Below are 15126 nucleotides of genomic sequence, written 5' to 3'. Positions count from 1 at the left end.
TGGAAAGCCAATGGCTGCTGGGGGAGGGTCGGTTTTCTTAAAAGGTGTGGTCCATAATAGGCTGACCACTCTCCAGTGGATGCCAACATACTCATGAGTATATATGTTGTACAAATTGGACTTGGTGGATTATTAAAAAACAATAGAGAGAGAACATGAAGTGGGGAGTGGAAGGAGAGTAGAAGTGTATTTTGGAGGCATTTGGAGATGTATAACATTCTCAAAGGATTGACAAATAAAATATATTTTAAAAAAAACAATTGAGGCTCCCAGCTGCTCTTGCTGCATTTCAAATGTCCCACAGTGAGCATTTCATTACCACAGAAAGCTTCATCACTCAGGATCCCAGACACTATCTAAAAACATCAATCGGATGACTTCTCTGAACTTAGGATTTTTCTGTCTAATGAACCGCAAGAGAGATTTTTCTTACAGAGTCATCTGGCTTTTGGGTGAGCATGGAATTCAGTGTTATCCAACAATAAAATAAATGAGGAGGAATCCTGGGTATTAATGTAATATGACCAGAAGTAGCATGATGAAGACATTTCTAGTGCAGGGATTCTGAGGTAAGAAAACATGAGTACCTGTGGGTGCTTGTAGCTCGGTTGTAGTTTGCCTCATAAGCAGGAGAAAAGGTAAAGTTTTCCCAATCATCAGCATTCCTATCAACAAGACTCGGCCATCTGCTAGCAACTGCAGATCCATTCTGGGAGGGAAATGCAAGTCCAAGGCTCGCAATAGTGCTGTGGCTTCGCTGGAATGAGGCCAGTCCCTTGAGGTTATCAGGTCGACGTGGATAAGACTCATCCCCAGGACTGTCATCATCTGATCTGTGCTCAGTCCCCAAGTCTTTGTGATCTATTCTGGCCATGGGAAACCTCAGTGAACCTCTGGAGACCCCATTGGCAGAGGCCTGGGCTGCAAGAAATGCCTCCATTTCACAAACAGTTTTTGCAGACTCACAGCTACTAATGAATGCTTCCTCTTTGCTTTTTTTCAATGTGTAGGGACTGCCTAAAGGATTCCGTTTCTCTGGGCTGGCATCTGCAATATTTTGTAACTTGTCAACACTAAAGACCAAACTTCCCGCCAGTTTTTGTGCTTGCATTAGTGGTGAATAAGTAGGAAATGCTGGTAGACTTCTAGATCGTACCATCTGGGCAGCCATCCTCTGTGGAACAATATTGGAAGAACTGGTTCCTAGTAAATGTAGACAGAAAAATAGTACTTAAAAATCTACTAAACACTTCTATAAGTCACAACCATGTCACAGCCCAACTTGCCTTCCACTACTCAAGAATTATAAATCATAATTTTCCCAGCCAAGAAATGCTTAAAATTCATATGTGCCAAAACTATTTTTAACTACATTTTATAAAGCTTTCAAAGACATGTCTTTTCTTGTTTCATTAATGGAATAAAGTACTGATGGCACAGTTGAAGTCATTAGGATTAATGGTTCAGAAATTAGGTAAATTGGAGTGAAATTTAATTTCCTTAGGCCAGCAACAGGGTACAAAAAGACAAAGTGGAAAGAGCTCAGGCTTTACAAGAAGACATGACTAATTCAAATAAAAGTTCTGTTAGTTCAGAGGTCACAGCTAAATCATTGAATTACTATATAAGTGGTAGTTTCTGAAAATTTATGATGAGAGTTCAAAATATGGACTCTGCAGGGAGTTTTTAAGAATGATGAGAACTCATGTGTGTAATACACCTGATATAGTGCCTGGACTGTAACAGGTGCTTAATAAAAGGTGGTACTTTGTCATTATTAGATAAAATGGCCCTCAAACTATTCTATTCTTTCCCCTCTATTTCTGTAGTTACTTACTAATGAGAAATAATCATCTTTCTTCTTCATAGCTCCAATTTAATGGTGATAACACTATACTAAGGAGACCAGAAAAATCCCTTATGAGCACAATATAGATTACCCAAAATTTGGCTGTGATCAGCAACAACAGAGCAGCAGCACCAGGCCAATAACTAAGGATTTACATTCTCAGGCTCTGGCCTACAACTGCTCTACAAGAATACAAGAAAGAGCTACACAGGAACCTGTGTTAGAGTGAGATTATCAGGTGCCTATAACTATGATAAAGCAAATAGCTCCTAAATGAACTATTTTAGAGGCAAAGCTTTGTGCCAATAAAACAGATACATAGTTTGTATCTCTTTCCTAGTAATTTCTTGAGTTTGGCTGGCAGGCTAAAGTTGCCAAAAGATTGTTGAAATAATATGAAAAACTGGGGCATGAGTATATTTGAAAATATTTCAGAATGATACACTTTTAAAAAAGATATTTCCTATAAAATATTAGGTGAAATTAATTAAGACACTTTTGTGGAATTGGTTCAGATATTATAATAAATGACCATAAAACTAACTACATTAGATTTAGGGTTGGTAAAGATCTTTTCCCAATCTGTAGGTTGCCATTTTATCCTATTGACAGTGTCCTTTGCCTTACAGAAGCTTTTCAGTTTCATGAGGTCCCATTTGTCAATTGTTGATCTTAAAGCTTGAGCCACTGGTGTTCTATTCAGGAAATTTTCCCCTGTGCCAATATGTTCATGGCTCTTTCCCACTTTCTCTTCTATTAGATTCAGACAGAATAACTGAAATGCTTTGAAAAATAAACTCAATTGGAGATTACATTACCCATACATCTTGTCCTGCTTTTCCGTAGCTCTATTCTGCCTCCAAGACTTAATAGCTGTTTACAGTAGAAGATAAGGCTGTCACGACAATAAAGAGGACAGCTGCTGGGAATGAGAAACAAGTAGGGCCAGCTCATGTCCAGGAAATCTACTCATACTGTGTACTCTATTAAGAGTAATTAGGAAGATAGGAAATTACTATGAGCTTAAAGACTTAAATACTCATTCTATGGAGAAAGAAAGGAGAATTAGCTCCATGTACACAAGCAACAATGGGGCAAGGATTTAAAGCAGTGAAGCACTGGCTGGGAACTACAGTTGGGTTTTTCAAGTCAAAGCCACAGGCTAAGATACTGAAGACAGCAGCAAAGAAACTGTTGTGGTTTCTGGCTAATACTGTAGCAGCACAGAGAACTGGGGCAGAAGCCACAGACAGGAGGTTGTTAGAGTGGTTCAAAGGGATGACTGCCTCCTCTTCTAGCTACCAGAACTTCTAAGTGGATCTTCTTTCTAGGAGGGCTAAAGTCCCTTCTCCCACAATTCCCTCTCACTGTCATGGTGTGTGTGTGTGTGTGTGTGTGTGTGTGTGTAAATTAGTTTTGACAGATAAAAATAGATTCTTTAAACATACTTCGGGCTGGATTTCATTAAGCTATACTGCTATGATATGCACAATTTAACATCCATGAATATTCATAACTGAAATAATATGAGTGACAGCTTAATCTTTGCTATTATTACCTTCAGGAGGAGATGCAGTAAAGGCAGACGGGCTTATTACCATAAACCCAGGGCTGGGAAAGGATTGCCCTCCACTGCTAGAATGCCTCAGGTACATGATTGACCGCACTTTCTCATGAAAGATCTTGCCATCTGCAATTCAAAATGATTTTGAAACAGCAAAAAATTTAAAATAGGGTAAAACAAAAATAACTTTTAAAAGTAAATCATTAAACACGAATTTTGGCAAAAAGATGTTCAAAGAGAAACAAATAAGGCCTGCTCCATACTATCAAAAGTAGAATTAAATATTCCCTTTACAATTTCTCATCTGGATTTTGTGATTGTTTACTATTACAGTCTGCATTAATGTCTACGTTCTTTGAACTCCAATTAGCAATTATTTCTGTGGTTTCACAATTTATAGTTCTTCTTTACTGTGCAATTCTGATCTCTCCAAAATAGACTACCTGTTTATTCCTTGAATAAGGGCTGTGTCTTATGCTTATATATTAGATTTTTACATTGTAATTTATGTATATGTGTATTATCTCTCACATATATAAGGTACCTGCAAAGGTCAAACGAAGGCATCATATCCTCTGAAGCTAGAGTTATCGGAGGTAATAGGTAGGTGCTGGAATCTGAACTTGGGCCCTCTGAAAGAGCAGCAAGTGCTCTTAGCCACTGATCCATCTCTCTAGCCTGTGTCTTACATTTTTATAAATTCTCTTCAGTATATGATATGAATCCCAAGTAATACTTTCAGTTTAATCCTTTTCAGGTTCATACTCAAATTTTCTGCCTTGAAATGTACCATCAACACATAACTGCATTATCTTTTTTGCTCTCATTCACACGTTCTGTTTATTCTCTGGATTTATCTGGTAACTCACTGCCTTTTTTCTTTTCTTTTCTTTTCTTTTTTTCAGAGCTGGGGACCGAACCCAGGGCCTTGCGCTTCCTAGGCAAGCGCTCTACCGCTGAGCTAAATCCCCAACCCCAACTCACTGCCTTTTAACCTCAACATACAATTAGGGCCTTTTCCAGCCCAGAGTGACCATTCAGTGAATATCAAAACAAATATGGATCAGCAGGAAAAAGACAAGAGTAGAAATGGTTACAATCTAACAATGACCTTACCCACCTATGTGCAAAGAGAAGTAGAAGTTTGCAGGGTTGTGACAAACATAAGTATTAGTAGGAGGGTGTACTGCTAACAGGAAATTGAAGATAACTGACAATAATTCCAAGTCTGGAGGAGAACCAAGGACTTCTGCAATAATTTTCACAAACGATCTACAAACTTCTCGGGGCATTGATGTAAGCTGCCCCTCTCTGTGTTCCTGTAAAAATAAAAGACAAAATCTTTTTAGATTTAAAGAACTGTCAGCTAATAATTTTTATTTAAACAAGATGGTCCTTTAAAAATCATTATTATTAGTGTTGGAGGTGCACATGTAGAGGTCAGAAGCCACCTTTGTAGAGTTGGTTCTCTCCTACTTTAATACAGGTTCTGAGGATCAGATTCAGGTCATCAGGCCTATGTGGCAAGTACCCTACCTGCCAAGCCATCTCACTGATATTCCTCTTAAGATAGAATTTTGTTGGTTTTCTTCTCTAATCTGACCATATTTAACATTAATTTGAAGTACTACTTCTCAGCCCAAGTGATCCTGCCATTAAAAATTAATTACCAGTGATGGCAATTTAATTCCAGCTCTCTTAATTCAGTTAACTGAGTCAAGTTACCCTGCAGAATTCATGCCCGAGTATGCAATGTGGCCCCACACTTACATTAACATTGCCATGTTGTCTCTTTGTCTATAATGCTAACGCTAGTATGAATGCTCAGTTTACAAATCCAATGGTACCACAGAGAAACCCTATCTTAAAAAACAATGATGATTTTCTTCAACAGACAAACTCTTGGAACAGCACCTCAGACACTAAGCCCTGTGCTGGGTAACCATCTTGAAATTCAGAACACTGTAGACCAGAGTAGCTTTAGATTTCAGGGTTTTAGATCTGGATGATATTTGCTCAGACTTTATAGAAGAGTATCTAAATTCCCCAAATCAGAAAAGTTCCAAGCTGAAGTTTTTTGAGTACATAAAGTCATAAAAATCTTAGTTCTTTTAATACTAGCATCACTGTTAGTACTGTTATCTAATAACTATGGTTACTAGATATGCATGGACCTCTTGTAATACAGTAAAAAAGTTAAGCAATATTCTGAGATATTGTATTAGTGCATTAATAATGTGAAAGCCAAGTTCATGCACTTACACACTTTACACAAGATTCGTGTTGAATAAAATGTGATAAACAGGCATTCTGAATGGTTAAAAAAACTTTTTAGAAAAAGGGATTGCTACCTGAGTTCTAAAAGCATTTTGCAGAAGATTTATATATATTATATAAAAATATATTGAAAAAGCTGAATGTCAAATAAACTTACTGTAAATTGGCAATAACTTTCAAAGCAAACAAAAAAAAAACAAAGAGATTTAAAAGAAAATGGAAACACGAATGATACATATAAAATTCAGCAAGTCAAAAGCAAAGCCTTATTTTTCTAAAGACAAATACATTACATGGGCCAACAAAGGTATATGTGAGGCTTTTAAAACCAAGTATTCATTCAGTACCTATGGGTGCCTGATACAGAGGTCACAGTGTGGTCAACAGTAGCAACAACCTAAACTCCATATCCTACCTTCAGAATATTTACAGAGGGAAATAAGTGTCATCAACAACATAAAACCGCATCCCATGTTTACAGTGGAAATAAATGTACAAAACAGAGGGGAAAATTAAAATGTAAAAACACAGGGCAGGCTTCTATCCAGGAGCAAGTTTAAGGAGATAGAGAGTATGAAGACTAGAAAACCAGGATGTAAGCAGATGTGGGCCAAATGAAAAGAACAGAAGCAACAACATCCAAGGCAAAAAGAGAATCATATGCCAAAGGGAAAGAAAACCAGGGATTTTGTGGCCTATGAGACTGGCATGTCATCAGATCACACAGACCCCTTTGGGGTATTGTCACAGTATTTGGATTTTAACCCACCTATACAGGAAAGGTATCAGGCTATAGAAGCAAAAGTACGGGCCTCATGAAATAGAAAAGATCCCATAGAACATCTGGACTTATCTCATTTGACAAGATCATCATATTTCAAACACTAAAAGAAAACAAAAAACCCTTGGGAATAGTCCCATATACCAACCAAGCAGATAAAAGGGCATTTGTAAAGGCAGATCACAGCACAGACATAGTATGTAAGTTAATGTCACTTTTTAACATAGTATTTTAGATATATATATCCATGTTGCTAATTAACATATAAAATAGACTATAATACGTTTTATTTATTAAAAGCACACATATGTGTAAGTTGTTATTTAAAGACTAATTGAGTTAGGGATCACTAACAGTTCATATTCAGGAAACAGAAAATTATTGTATTCCAATACAAAGGAACATGTAGAAATTTAGTAGCTGTTCTTTTGTAGTTAAGAGTTAGAGAAGATGAGAGTGTAAATAAAGATCAGGAGGCAAGAGCTGAAAGAAAACATGCTCACAGAATAGGTAAGATAAAAGACAGAAAAAAATTCCCACTGACAGGCTTGTGAAACTCGGGTGTGCACAGCAGTAGGTCATTAAATAGAGGCAACTGCAGAAGGCTTGTCTGCAGGGAAGCTACACAGAAGTACCTGTAAAACCTGACAGGTCAGTAGGAAGTGGTGAACGACACGGGCGTTCAGCAACTGCGTAATATTAAACTGCTGCTGCTGGTGCTCTACCCGGATGAGGACTTCCAGAGCTGCCAGCAGAGTCTCCCACACGCCTTGCTGAGAAAGAAGATAACACATACCAATTAGCACACAGTTATGAGAACATGCTGTGGGCCTCTTAGAAGACTAGAAACGTAACTACTCTACACAGTGTGCATATTCTGTTTCAAAAACTCAATCTGTTGGTGTGGAGGGGAAAGCAAGTCTTAAAATTTATTCCATTCAGCTCATCATTACCTCAGGAAGTTCAAAGCTTCACACAGTGAACACACTTTTAGATTTACACTTCAAAATAACATTACACTGAAGCAGCAAAGTCATCCTTTCCTCAGAATGATTAATGGTTTTTAAAAATATTTTTACTGATTATTTAATACTTTCGTACATGCATCTAACGTATTTTGATCATATTCACACTCCTTTGCTCACTCCTCTCAGATGCACCTCACCTCTTCCCTATTTCACGTCCTTTAAAAATGTTTATTTAGATGATTACATTTAAATAGCCTTTGTGGAGAGTGAGAGGCCCAGGACACCACAGCATACACCCACATTTCAATACTCTTCTACCTCAGAAGAATGAAAACATCATGAATGAATCCAGGGGGCATCATACCAATATAATCATAAAGAAACAAATATTACATGATCCCATTTATATGGGATACTTAGAATAGTTAGCATCACAGACCCTAAAACACCATGGCAGTTGTGAGGACAGGGGGAAGAAAAGAGGTCTGGTGGGTATAGAGCTCTGCCTTTATAATATGAAATCTATGGAGGTAAATATTGGTGATGGCCATGTAACATCTGGATACAAGTAATGCTTCTGAATAAGGTAAAATGATCAGGGTAAGCGAACTGAATGATGTCTGTATTCTACCACAATACGCAGATAAAATAAAAGTATATATTACGTGCCTCTGCCTTATTCCATATCTTCCAGTCAAGCAACAGTTCCTGCAACAGTTTAACATCTTGGATTATAGCATGAGATTCAACATCCAACTTGAACTCTCCATGCTCATTGACGAAGATAACTTCTTCACCACAGCAACCTTCAAGAAGGGTCTATAGAAAATTAGCATTATGTAAAATGTAGTAATAACTAATTGACCAAATATATGATGTTCACCAAAATTATCAAACTTTTTATCTCAGCAGTCATACTATCAAATTCAAAGAAAAACTAGAAAGGAATTAAACATTTCTTCAAATATCTGTGTTATAAAACTTAGTTGCAAATCATAAATTTTCAAACATAATTATTTTATTTCAAGCACAGGGTAAAACACTTATAACTCATCTTGATTTTAAATTTTTGCAGGGCTAGGGATGGAAGCCAGGTTTTGTAATTTATAGATACTAAGCAAGCTTCTAGTTCTTGATTTATCCTTCTTGCTGCTGAGTTCACATTCTAGTGTTTACTAAATATGTGGCTCTGTACCAGTTCTTTATGTCTCTATGCTTCTGTTGCTATCCCTATGGCATGGAAAGATGCAGAAAGAAAATAAATCACTATATTTGGAACTGGAAAGAATGTTAACTTGTTTAGTTTAGACTGTTTAATCCTCCAGATAACCTTGCGAAGTATAAATGACTGTGATGCTCTTTTGTTCAACATTCTAGAAGCTGAAATTGACACAGGCGAATTTAGTCCCTGGGTTTTAAGAATTATTTTTATTTAGTGTGTTCTATGTGTGTAGGTGTATACATGAGTACAATATGCATAAGAGAGCATATCTGTACCATATGAGGGAAATTTATGCCTGTACTTCAACTCATGCTATCCAACTGTCTTCTAATTACCTATGTTTATACACAGATCTGTGTTGTTTTCAGCCTTGATCAGGGAAGATTGTTTTTGTAATGCTTAATTCAGAAACTTATAATTAGGCAAAGTGATGAGAACAAGAGAACATGAATGTCCATCCCTGAATAGGGTATCTATATCCACTTCCCTGCTCCCAAGACTCAGAGAACATCAAAGAAGACAGGAAGAATGTAAGACCTATTAGAATTACATCTAACACATGAAACTCAAGAGGGATGACCAAAATCCAAATGCTTCACTCCTTCTTTAAAAGGGGAACAAGAATACCCTTGGCAGGGAATAGAGAGGCAAAGATTAAAACAGACACAGAAGGAACACCCATTCAGAGCCTGCCCCACATGTGGCCCATACATATACAGTCACCCAATTAGACAAGATGGATGAAGCAAAGAAGTGCAGGCTGACAGGAACCGGATGTAGATCTCTCCTGAGAGACACAGCCAGAATACAGCAAATACATAGGCAAATGCCAGCAGCAAACCACTGAACTGAGAACGGGACCCCCGTTGAATCAGAGAAAGGTCTGGAAGAGCTTGAAGGGGCTCGAGACCCCATATGAACAACAATGCCAACCAACCAGAGCTTCTAGGGGCTAAGCCACTACCCAAAGACTATACATGGACTGACCCTGGGCTCCAACCTCATAGGTAGGAATGAATAACCTAGTAAGAGCACCAGTGGAAGGGGAAGCCCTTGGTCCTGCCAAGACCGAACCCCCAGTGAACGTGATTGTTGTGGGGAGGGTGGTAATGGGGGGAGGATGAAGAGGGAAGAGGGAGGGGCTGGGGGGATGTTGGCTCGGAAACCGGGAAAGGGAATAACAATCAAAATGTAAATAAGAAATACTTAAGTTAATAAAGATAAAAAAAAAAAAGAATTACATCTAACTTCTCAATGGAGAGTCTAAAAGACAGAAGGGTCTGGACAGGTGTGTTGCAGACTTTAAGAGACAACAGATGCCAGCCCAGACTACTATACCCAGGCAAAACTTTCAATCAACATCAACATAAATGGGGAAAATAAGATAATCCATGATAACATCAAATTTAAAGAATACCTATCTGCTGTATATCAAGCCTTACAAAAGGTAGTAGAGGAAAGCTCCAACCTAAGCATGTTAACTTCACAAATGAAAACACAAGAAATAATCTCCTATCAGCAAAATCAAAAGAAGGAAAGTGAACACGCACCATGCACATGCATGTACACACACACACACACACACACACACACACACACACATCACCACCTCCTTCTCCTCCTCCTCTTCCACAGCCACTGTCACCACTAATACCATCACCACTAACAGCAACAAAATAACAGAAATCTACAATCACTGGTGATCAATAACTCTCAACATCAAGGCTCTCAATTCTCTAATCGAAAGACCAAGACTAACAGAATGGATATAAAAAAACACACCTCAGCATCAAGGTTAGACAGTACCTCAGGGTAAAGAGTTGGAAAAAATATATTCCAAATAAATGAACCTAAAAAGTGAGCTTGTTTATCCATCTTAATATCTAACAAAACTATGTAAAACCAAAATTAATCAAAAGAGATAGGGAAAAATACTACATACTCATCAAACGGAAAATGTGACCAAGAGCATTTCAAATTAATATCTGTGCACTAAACACAAGGGTATCCAAGTGTATAAAAGAAACACTACTACATGTGAGTCATACATTGATCCTTACTCCCTGACAGTGAGAGACTTCAATACCCCACTCTCACTAATGGACAATTCATCTAGACAAAAACTAAATAGAGAAATACTTGAGCTAACAGATGTTATAAACCAAATGAACCTAAGAGATAGTTACAGACCATTTTCCCCAATCAAAAGGAATATACCTTCTTCTCACCACCTCATGGAACTTTTCCCAAAATTTACCATATACTCAGATACAAAGCAAGACTCAATGAATACAAGAAAATTGAAATAACACCATGCATCATATCAGACTACGTGTATTAAAGCTGTGTATCAACAACAGAATCAACAGAAATCTTACAAACTCATGGAAACTAAACAATTCTCTACTAAATGAAATATGGACCAAGATAGAAATAATGAACAAAATTAAAGACTTTCTTTTTTTTCCCCCAATGTCCTGAAACCTTTTTTTAAAATTTTTATTATATATTTCTTTACTTATATTTCAAAGGTTATTCCCCTTCCCAGTTTCCTGTCCATAAGCCCCCATTCCTTCCCCTCCCCCTCCCCCACGCAGGTATTCCCCCTACACATCCCCCTTATTGCCCTCCCCCATATTCCCCTGCACTGGGGGTCCAACCTTGGCAAGACCAAGGGCTTTCCCTTCCACTGGTGCTCCAACAAGGTTATTCTCTGCTACATATGCAGTTGGGGCCCTGGGTCAGTTCATGTACAGTCTTTCGGCAGTGGTTTAATCCCTGGAAGCTCTTGTTGGTTGGCATTGTTTTTTTTTTATGGGTTTGGAAGCTCCTTCAACTCTTTCAATACTTCCTCTAATTCCCCCCAAGAGGGTCCTATTCCCAGTTCAGTGGTTTGCTGCTAGCACTGACCTCTGTATTGGACATGCTCTGGATGTGTCTCTCAGGAGAGATCTATATCCGTCCCTTTCAGCATGCATTTTCTAGCTTCATCAGTCTTATCTAGTTTTGGTGGCTGTACATATATGGGTCACATGTGTGTCAGGCTCTGAATGGCCATTCCTTGGGTCGCTGCTCTAAACTTTGCTTCCATATCCCCTCCTATGAATATTCCCCCTCCCTTTTAAGAAGGAGTGGGAGCATCTGCATTTTGGTCATCCTTCTTCTTGAGCTTCCTGTGGTCTGTGGATTGCATCATGGATAATTCAAGCTTTTTGGCTAATATCCACTTATCAATGAGTGCATACCAAGTCTGTTTTCTGTGATTGAGTAACCTCACTCAGGATGATATTTTCTAGTTCATTCCATTTACCTATGAATTTCATGAAGTCATTGTTTTTGATAGCTGAGTAGTACTCCATTGTGTAATGTACCACATTTTTTGAATCCATTCCTCTGTTGAAGGGCATCTGGGTTCTTTCCAGCTTCTGGCTATTATAAATAAAGCTGCTATGAACACAGTGGAGCACGTGTCTTTTTTGTATGTTGGAGCATCTTTTGGGTATATGCCCAGGAGAGGTATAGCTTGGTCCTCAGGTAGTGTAATGTCCAATTTTCTGAGGAACCTCCAGACTGATTTTCAGAGTGGTTGCATCAGTTTCCAATCCCACCAATAATGGAGGACTGTTCCTCTTTCTCCACATCCTGGCCAGCATCTGCTGTCACCTGAGTTTTTTATCTTAGCCATTCTGACTGGTGTGAGGTGGAATCTCAGGGTTGTTTTGATTTGCCTGATGACTAAGGATGTCGAAGATATGTCAAATGGTTCTTTGGCCATTCGATAATCCTCAGACGAGAATGTTTTGTTTAGCTCTGTACCAAGACTTTCTAGAATTGAATGAAATACAGCATACCCAACCTTATGTCACAAAAAGTAGTGCTAAGAGGTAAGTTCACTAAATGCCTACATTAAAAAGGGGGCGGGGGGAAGAAATTATACTAATAACTTAGCAGAACATTTGAAAGCTCAAAAACAAAATGAAGTAATAACACTCACAAGGAGTAGAGAGCAAGAAATAATCAAACTGAAGCCTCAAATCAATTAAAATAGAAACAAAGAGAGCAATACAAAGAATCAATAAAACAAAGAGTTGGTTCCTTGAAAAAAATCAACAAGATAAACAATCCCTTATCCAAACTAAGTTAAAGGTAGAGAAGATTATCTAAACTATTGAAATCAGAAGCATAAGAACAGACACTGAGGAATTCTAGAGACTCCTAAGAACATAATAAGAACATAATTTAAATGTCCTATATTGCACCAAATCCTAAAAAAAGATAATTTTCTCAATAGGTATCACTTAACAAAAGTTAAGTCAATATCAGATAAACTATTTAAATAGACTTCTAACCCCTAATGAAATAAAAGCAGTCATCAAAAGTCTCCCAACCAATAGAAGCCCAGGACTAGATGATTTTACACCAGAATTCTATCAGACTTTCAAAGAAGAGTTAACATTTATACTCCTCAAATTATTCCACCAAACAGAAACAGAAGGAACATTGCTCAAATCATTTTATGAGGCTACAGTTACCCTAACACTAAAACCACATAAAGAAAGAGAATTACAGTTCAGTTTCCCTTAAGAACATAGATTTTTTTAAAATATCAATAAAATACTTGCAAACCAAATTCAAGAACATATCAAAAGCATCATCTAGCATGATCAAATAGGCCTCATCCCAGAGATACAGAGTTGGTTCAATGTATAAAAATCAGTAAATATAATTCACCATACAAATTGAATGAAAAAAACCACATGATCAATCTCACAAGATGTAGAAAAGGCCTTTAACAAAATCTACTATCGTTCATAGTCCTGGAGAGATCAGGAATATAAGGGACATACCTAAATATAATAAAAGCAATATATGGCAAGCTAATAGCAACATCAAATTAAAAGAAAAGAAACTCAAAGCAATTCCATTGAAATCAGTGGCAAGATAAGGTTGTCCACTTTCTCTGTATCTATTCAATACAGTACTTAAAGTTTAGCTAAAGCAATAAGACAACTGAAGATCAAGGGGATAAATACTGGAAAGAAAAAAGTCAAAAGTATTGTTAACTGCAGATGACATAATACACATAAGTGACCCCAAAATTTCTATCAGGGAACTCCTAAAACTGTAAACACTTTCAGCAAACTGGATACAAAATTAATTTTAAAAAAAAGCAACAGCATTCCTATACAAATAATAAATGGACTAAGAAAGAAATAAGAAGAGAAATAACACCTTTCACAATATCCTAAAATAATATAAAATGTCTTGGAGTAAATGTAACCAGGCAAATAAAAGACTTGTATGGTAAAAATGTCGTCTCTGAAGAAAGAAAGTGAAGAAGATATTGGAAGATGAAAAGATCTCCCATGCTCCTAGGATTAGCATAGTAAAAATAGCCATCCTACCAAAAGCAATCTACAGATTCAATGCAATTGCCATCACAATTCCAATACAATTCTTCACAAATCTTGAAAGGACAATTCTCAACTTCATATGGAAAAACAAAAAGGCCAGGAGGAGCTAAAATAATCCTGTATAATAAAAGAAATGCTGGATATCCTACCATTCCCAATTTCAAATTATACTATAGAGCAATAGTAATAAAAAACCACATAGTATTAGCAGAAAAATAGACATGCTAGTCAATGGAATTGAATTGAAGACACGGACATAAATCCACACATATAAGGGCATCTGATTGTTGATAAAGAACTTGGAAATACACATAGGAAAAAAGTATCAACAAATGATGCTGATCTAACTGGATGTCTACAGTAGAAAAACACAAATAAATCCATATTTATGACCCTGCACAAAACTGAAGGCCAAGTAGATCAAAGACCTCAACGTAAAACCAGATACACTAAACCTGATCGAAGAGAAAGTGGGAAATATTCTTCAACACAATAGAACAGGAAACTACTTCCTGAGCAGAACACCAATAGTGAGGTTACTAAGATCAACAATTAAGAAGTGAGACCTTGTGAAACTGAAAAGCTTCTGTATGGCAAAGGACACATCATTTGGACAAAGCATCAGCCTATAGACTGGGAAAAGATTTTTTACTAACTCTATATCCAAAATATATAAGAAACTTGATATCAAAATAACAAATAATTCAGTTAAAAATGGGGAAAAGCACCTACACCAGTCAGAATGGCTAAGATAAAAAACTCAGGTGACAGCAGATGCTGGCGAGGATGTGGAGAAAGAGGAACACTCCTCCATTGTTGGTAGGTTAATGCTAGCAGCAAACCACTGAACTGAGAACAGGACCCCCTTTGGGGGAATTAGAGCAAGGATTGAAAGAATTGAAGGAGCTTGCAACCCCGTAAGAACAACAATGCCAATCAGAGCTTCCAGGGACTAAACCACTACCGAAAGACCATACATGGACTGACCCAGGGCTCCAACTGCATATGTAGCAGAGAAAAGACTTGTTGTGGCACCAGTGGAAGGGCAAGC

The 15126-nt window shown here is 37.5% G+C and overlaps 1 protein-coding gene across 4 annotated transcripts in view; it reads right to left on the bottom strand.

Annotated features, from left to right (window-relative positions):
* The window catches only part of Lyst (lysosomal trafficking regulator), a 196021-nt gene that overhangs the window by 94524 nt on the left and 86371 nt on the right, over positions 1–15126 (bottom strand). For 3 of the 4 annotated variants that reach the window (NM_053518.2, XM_087591609.1, XM_087591610.1), the window contains 5 exon segments: positions 588–1203; positions 3408–3539; positions 4534–4732; positions 7107–7244; positions 8109–8258. In NM_053518.2, the coding sequence (NP_445970.2) occupies positions 588–1203; positions 3408–3539; positions 4534–4732; positions 7107–7244; positions 8109–8258 (1235 nt within the window). 4 annotated transcript variants of the gene reach the window in all.

Source organism: Rattus norvegicus, chromosome 17 (assembly GCF_021556685.1).
Source record: "Rattus norvegicus strain SHRSP/BbbUtx chromosome 17, alternate assembly SHRSP_T2T, whole genome shotgun sequence".
NCBI classification, from domain to species: domain Eukaryota; kingdom Metazoa; phylum Chordata; class Mammalia; order Rodentia; family Muridae; genus Rattus; species Rattus norvegicus.
This window is presented reverse-complemented; position numbering and strand designations above follow the sequence as displayed.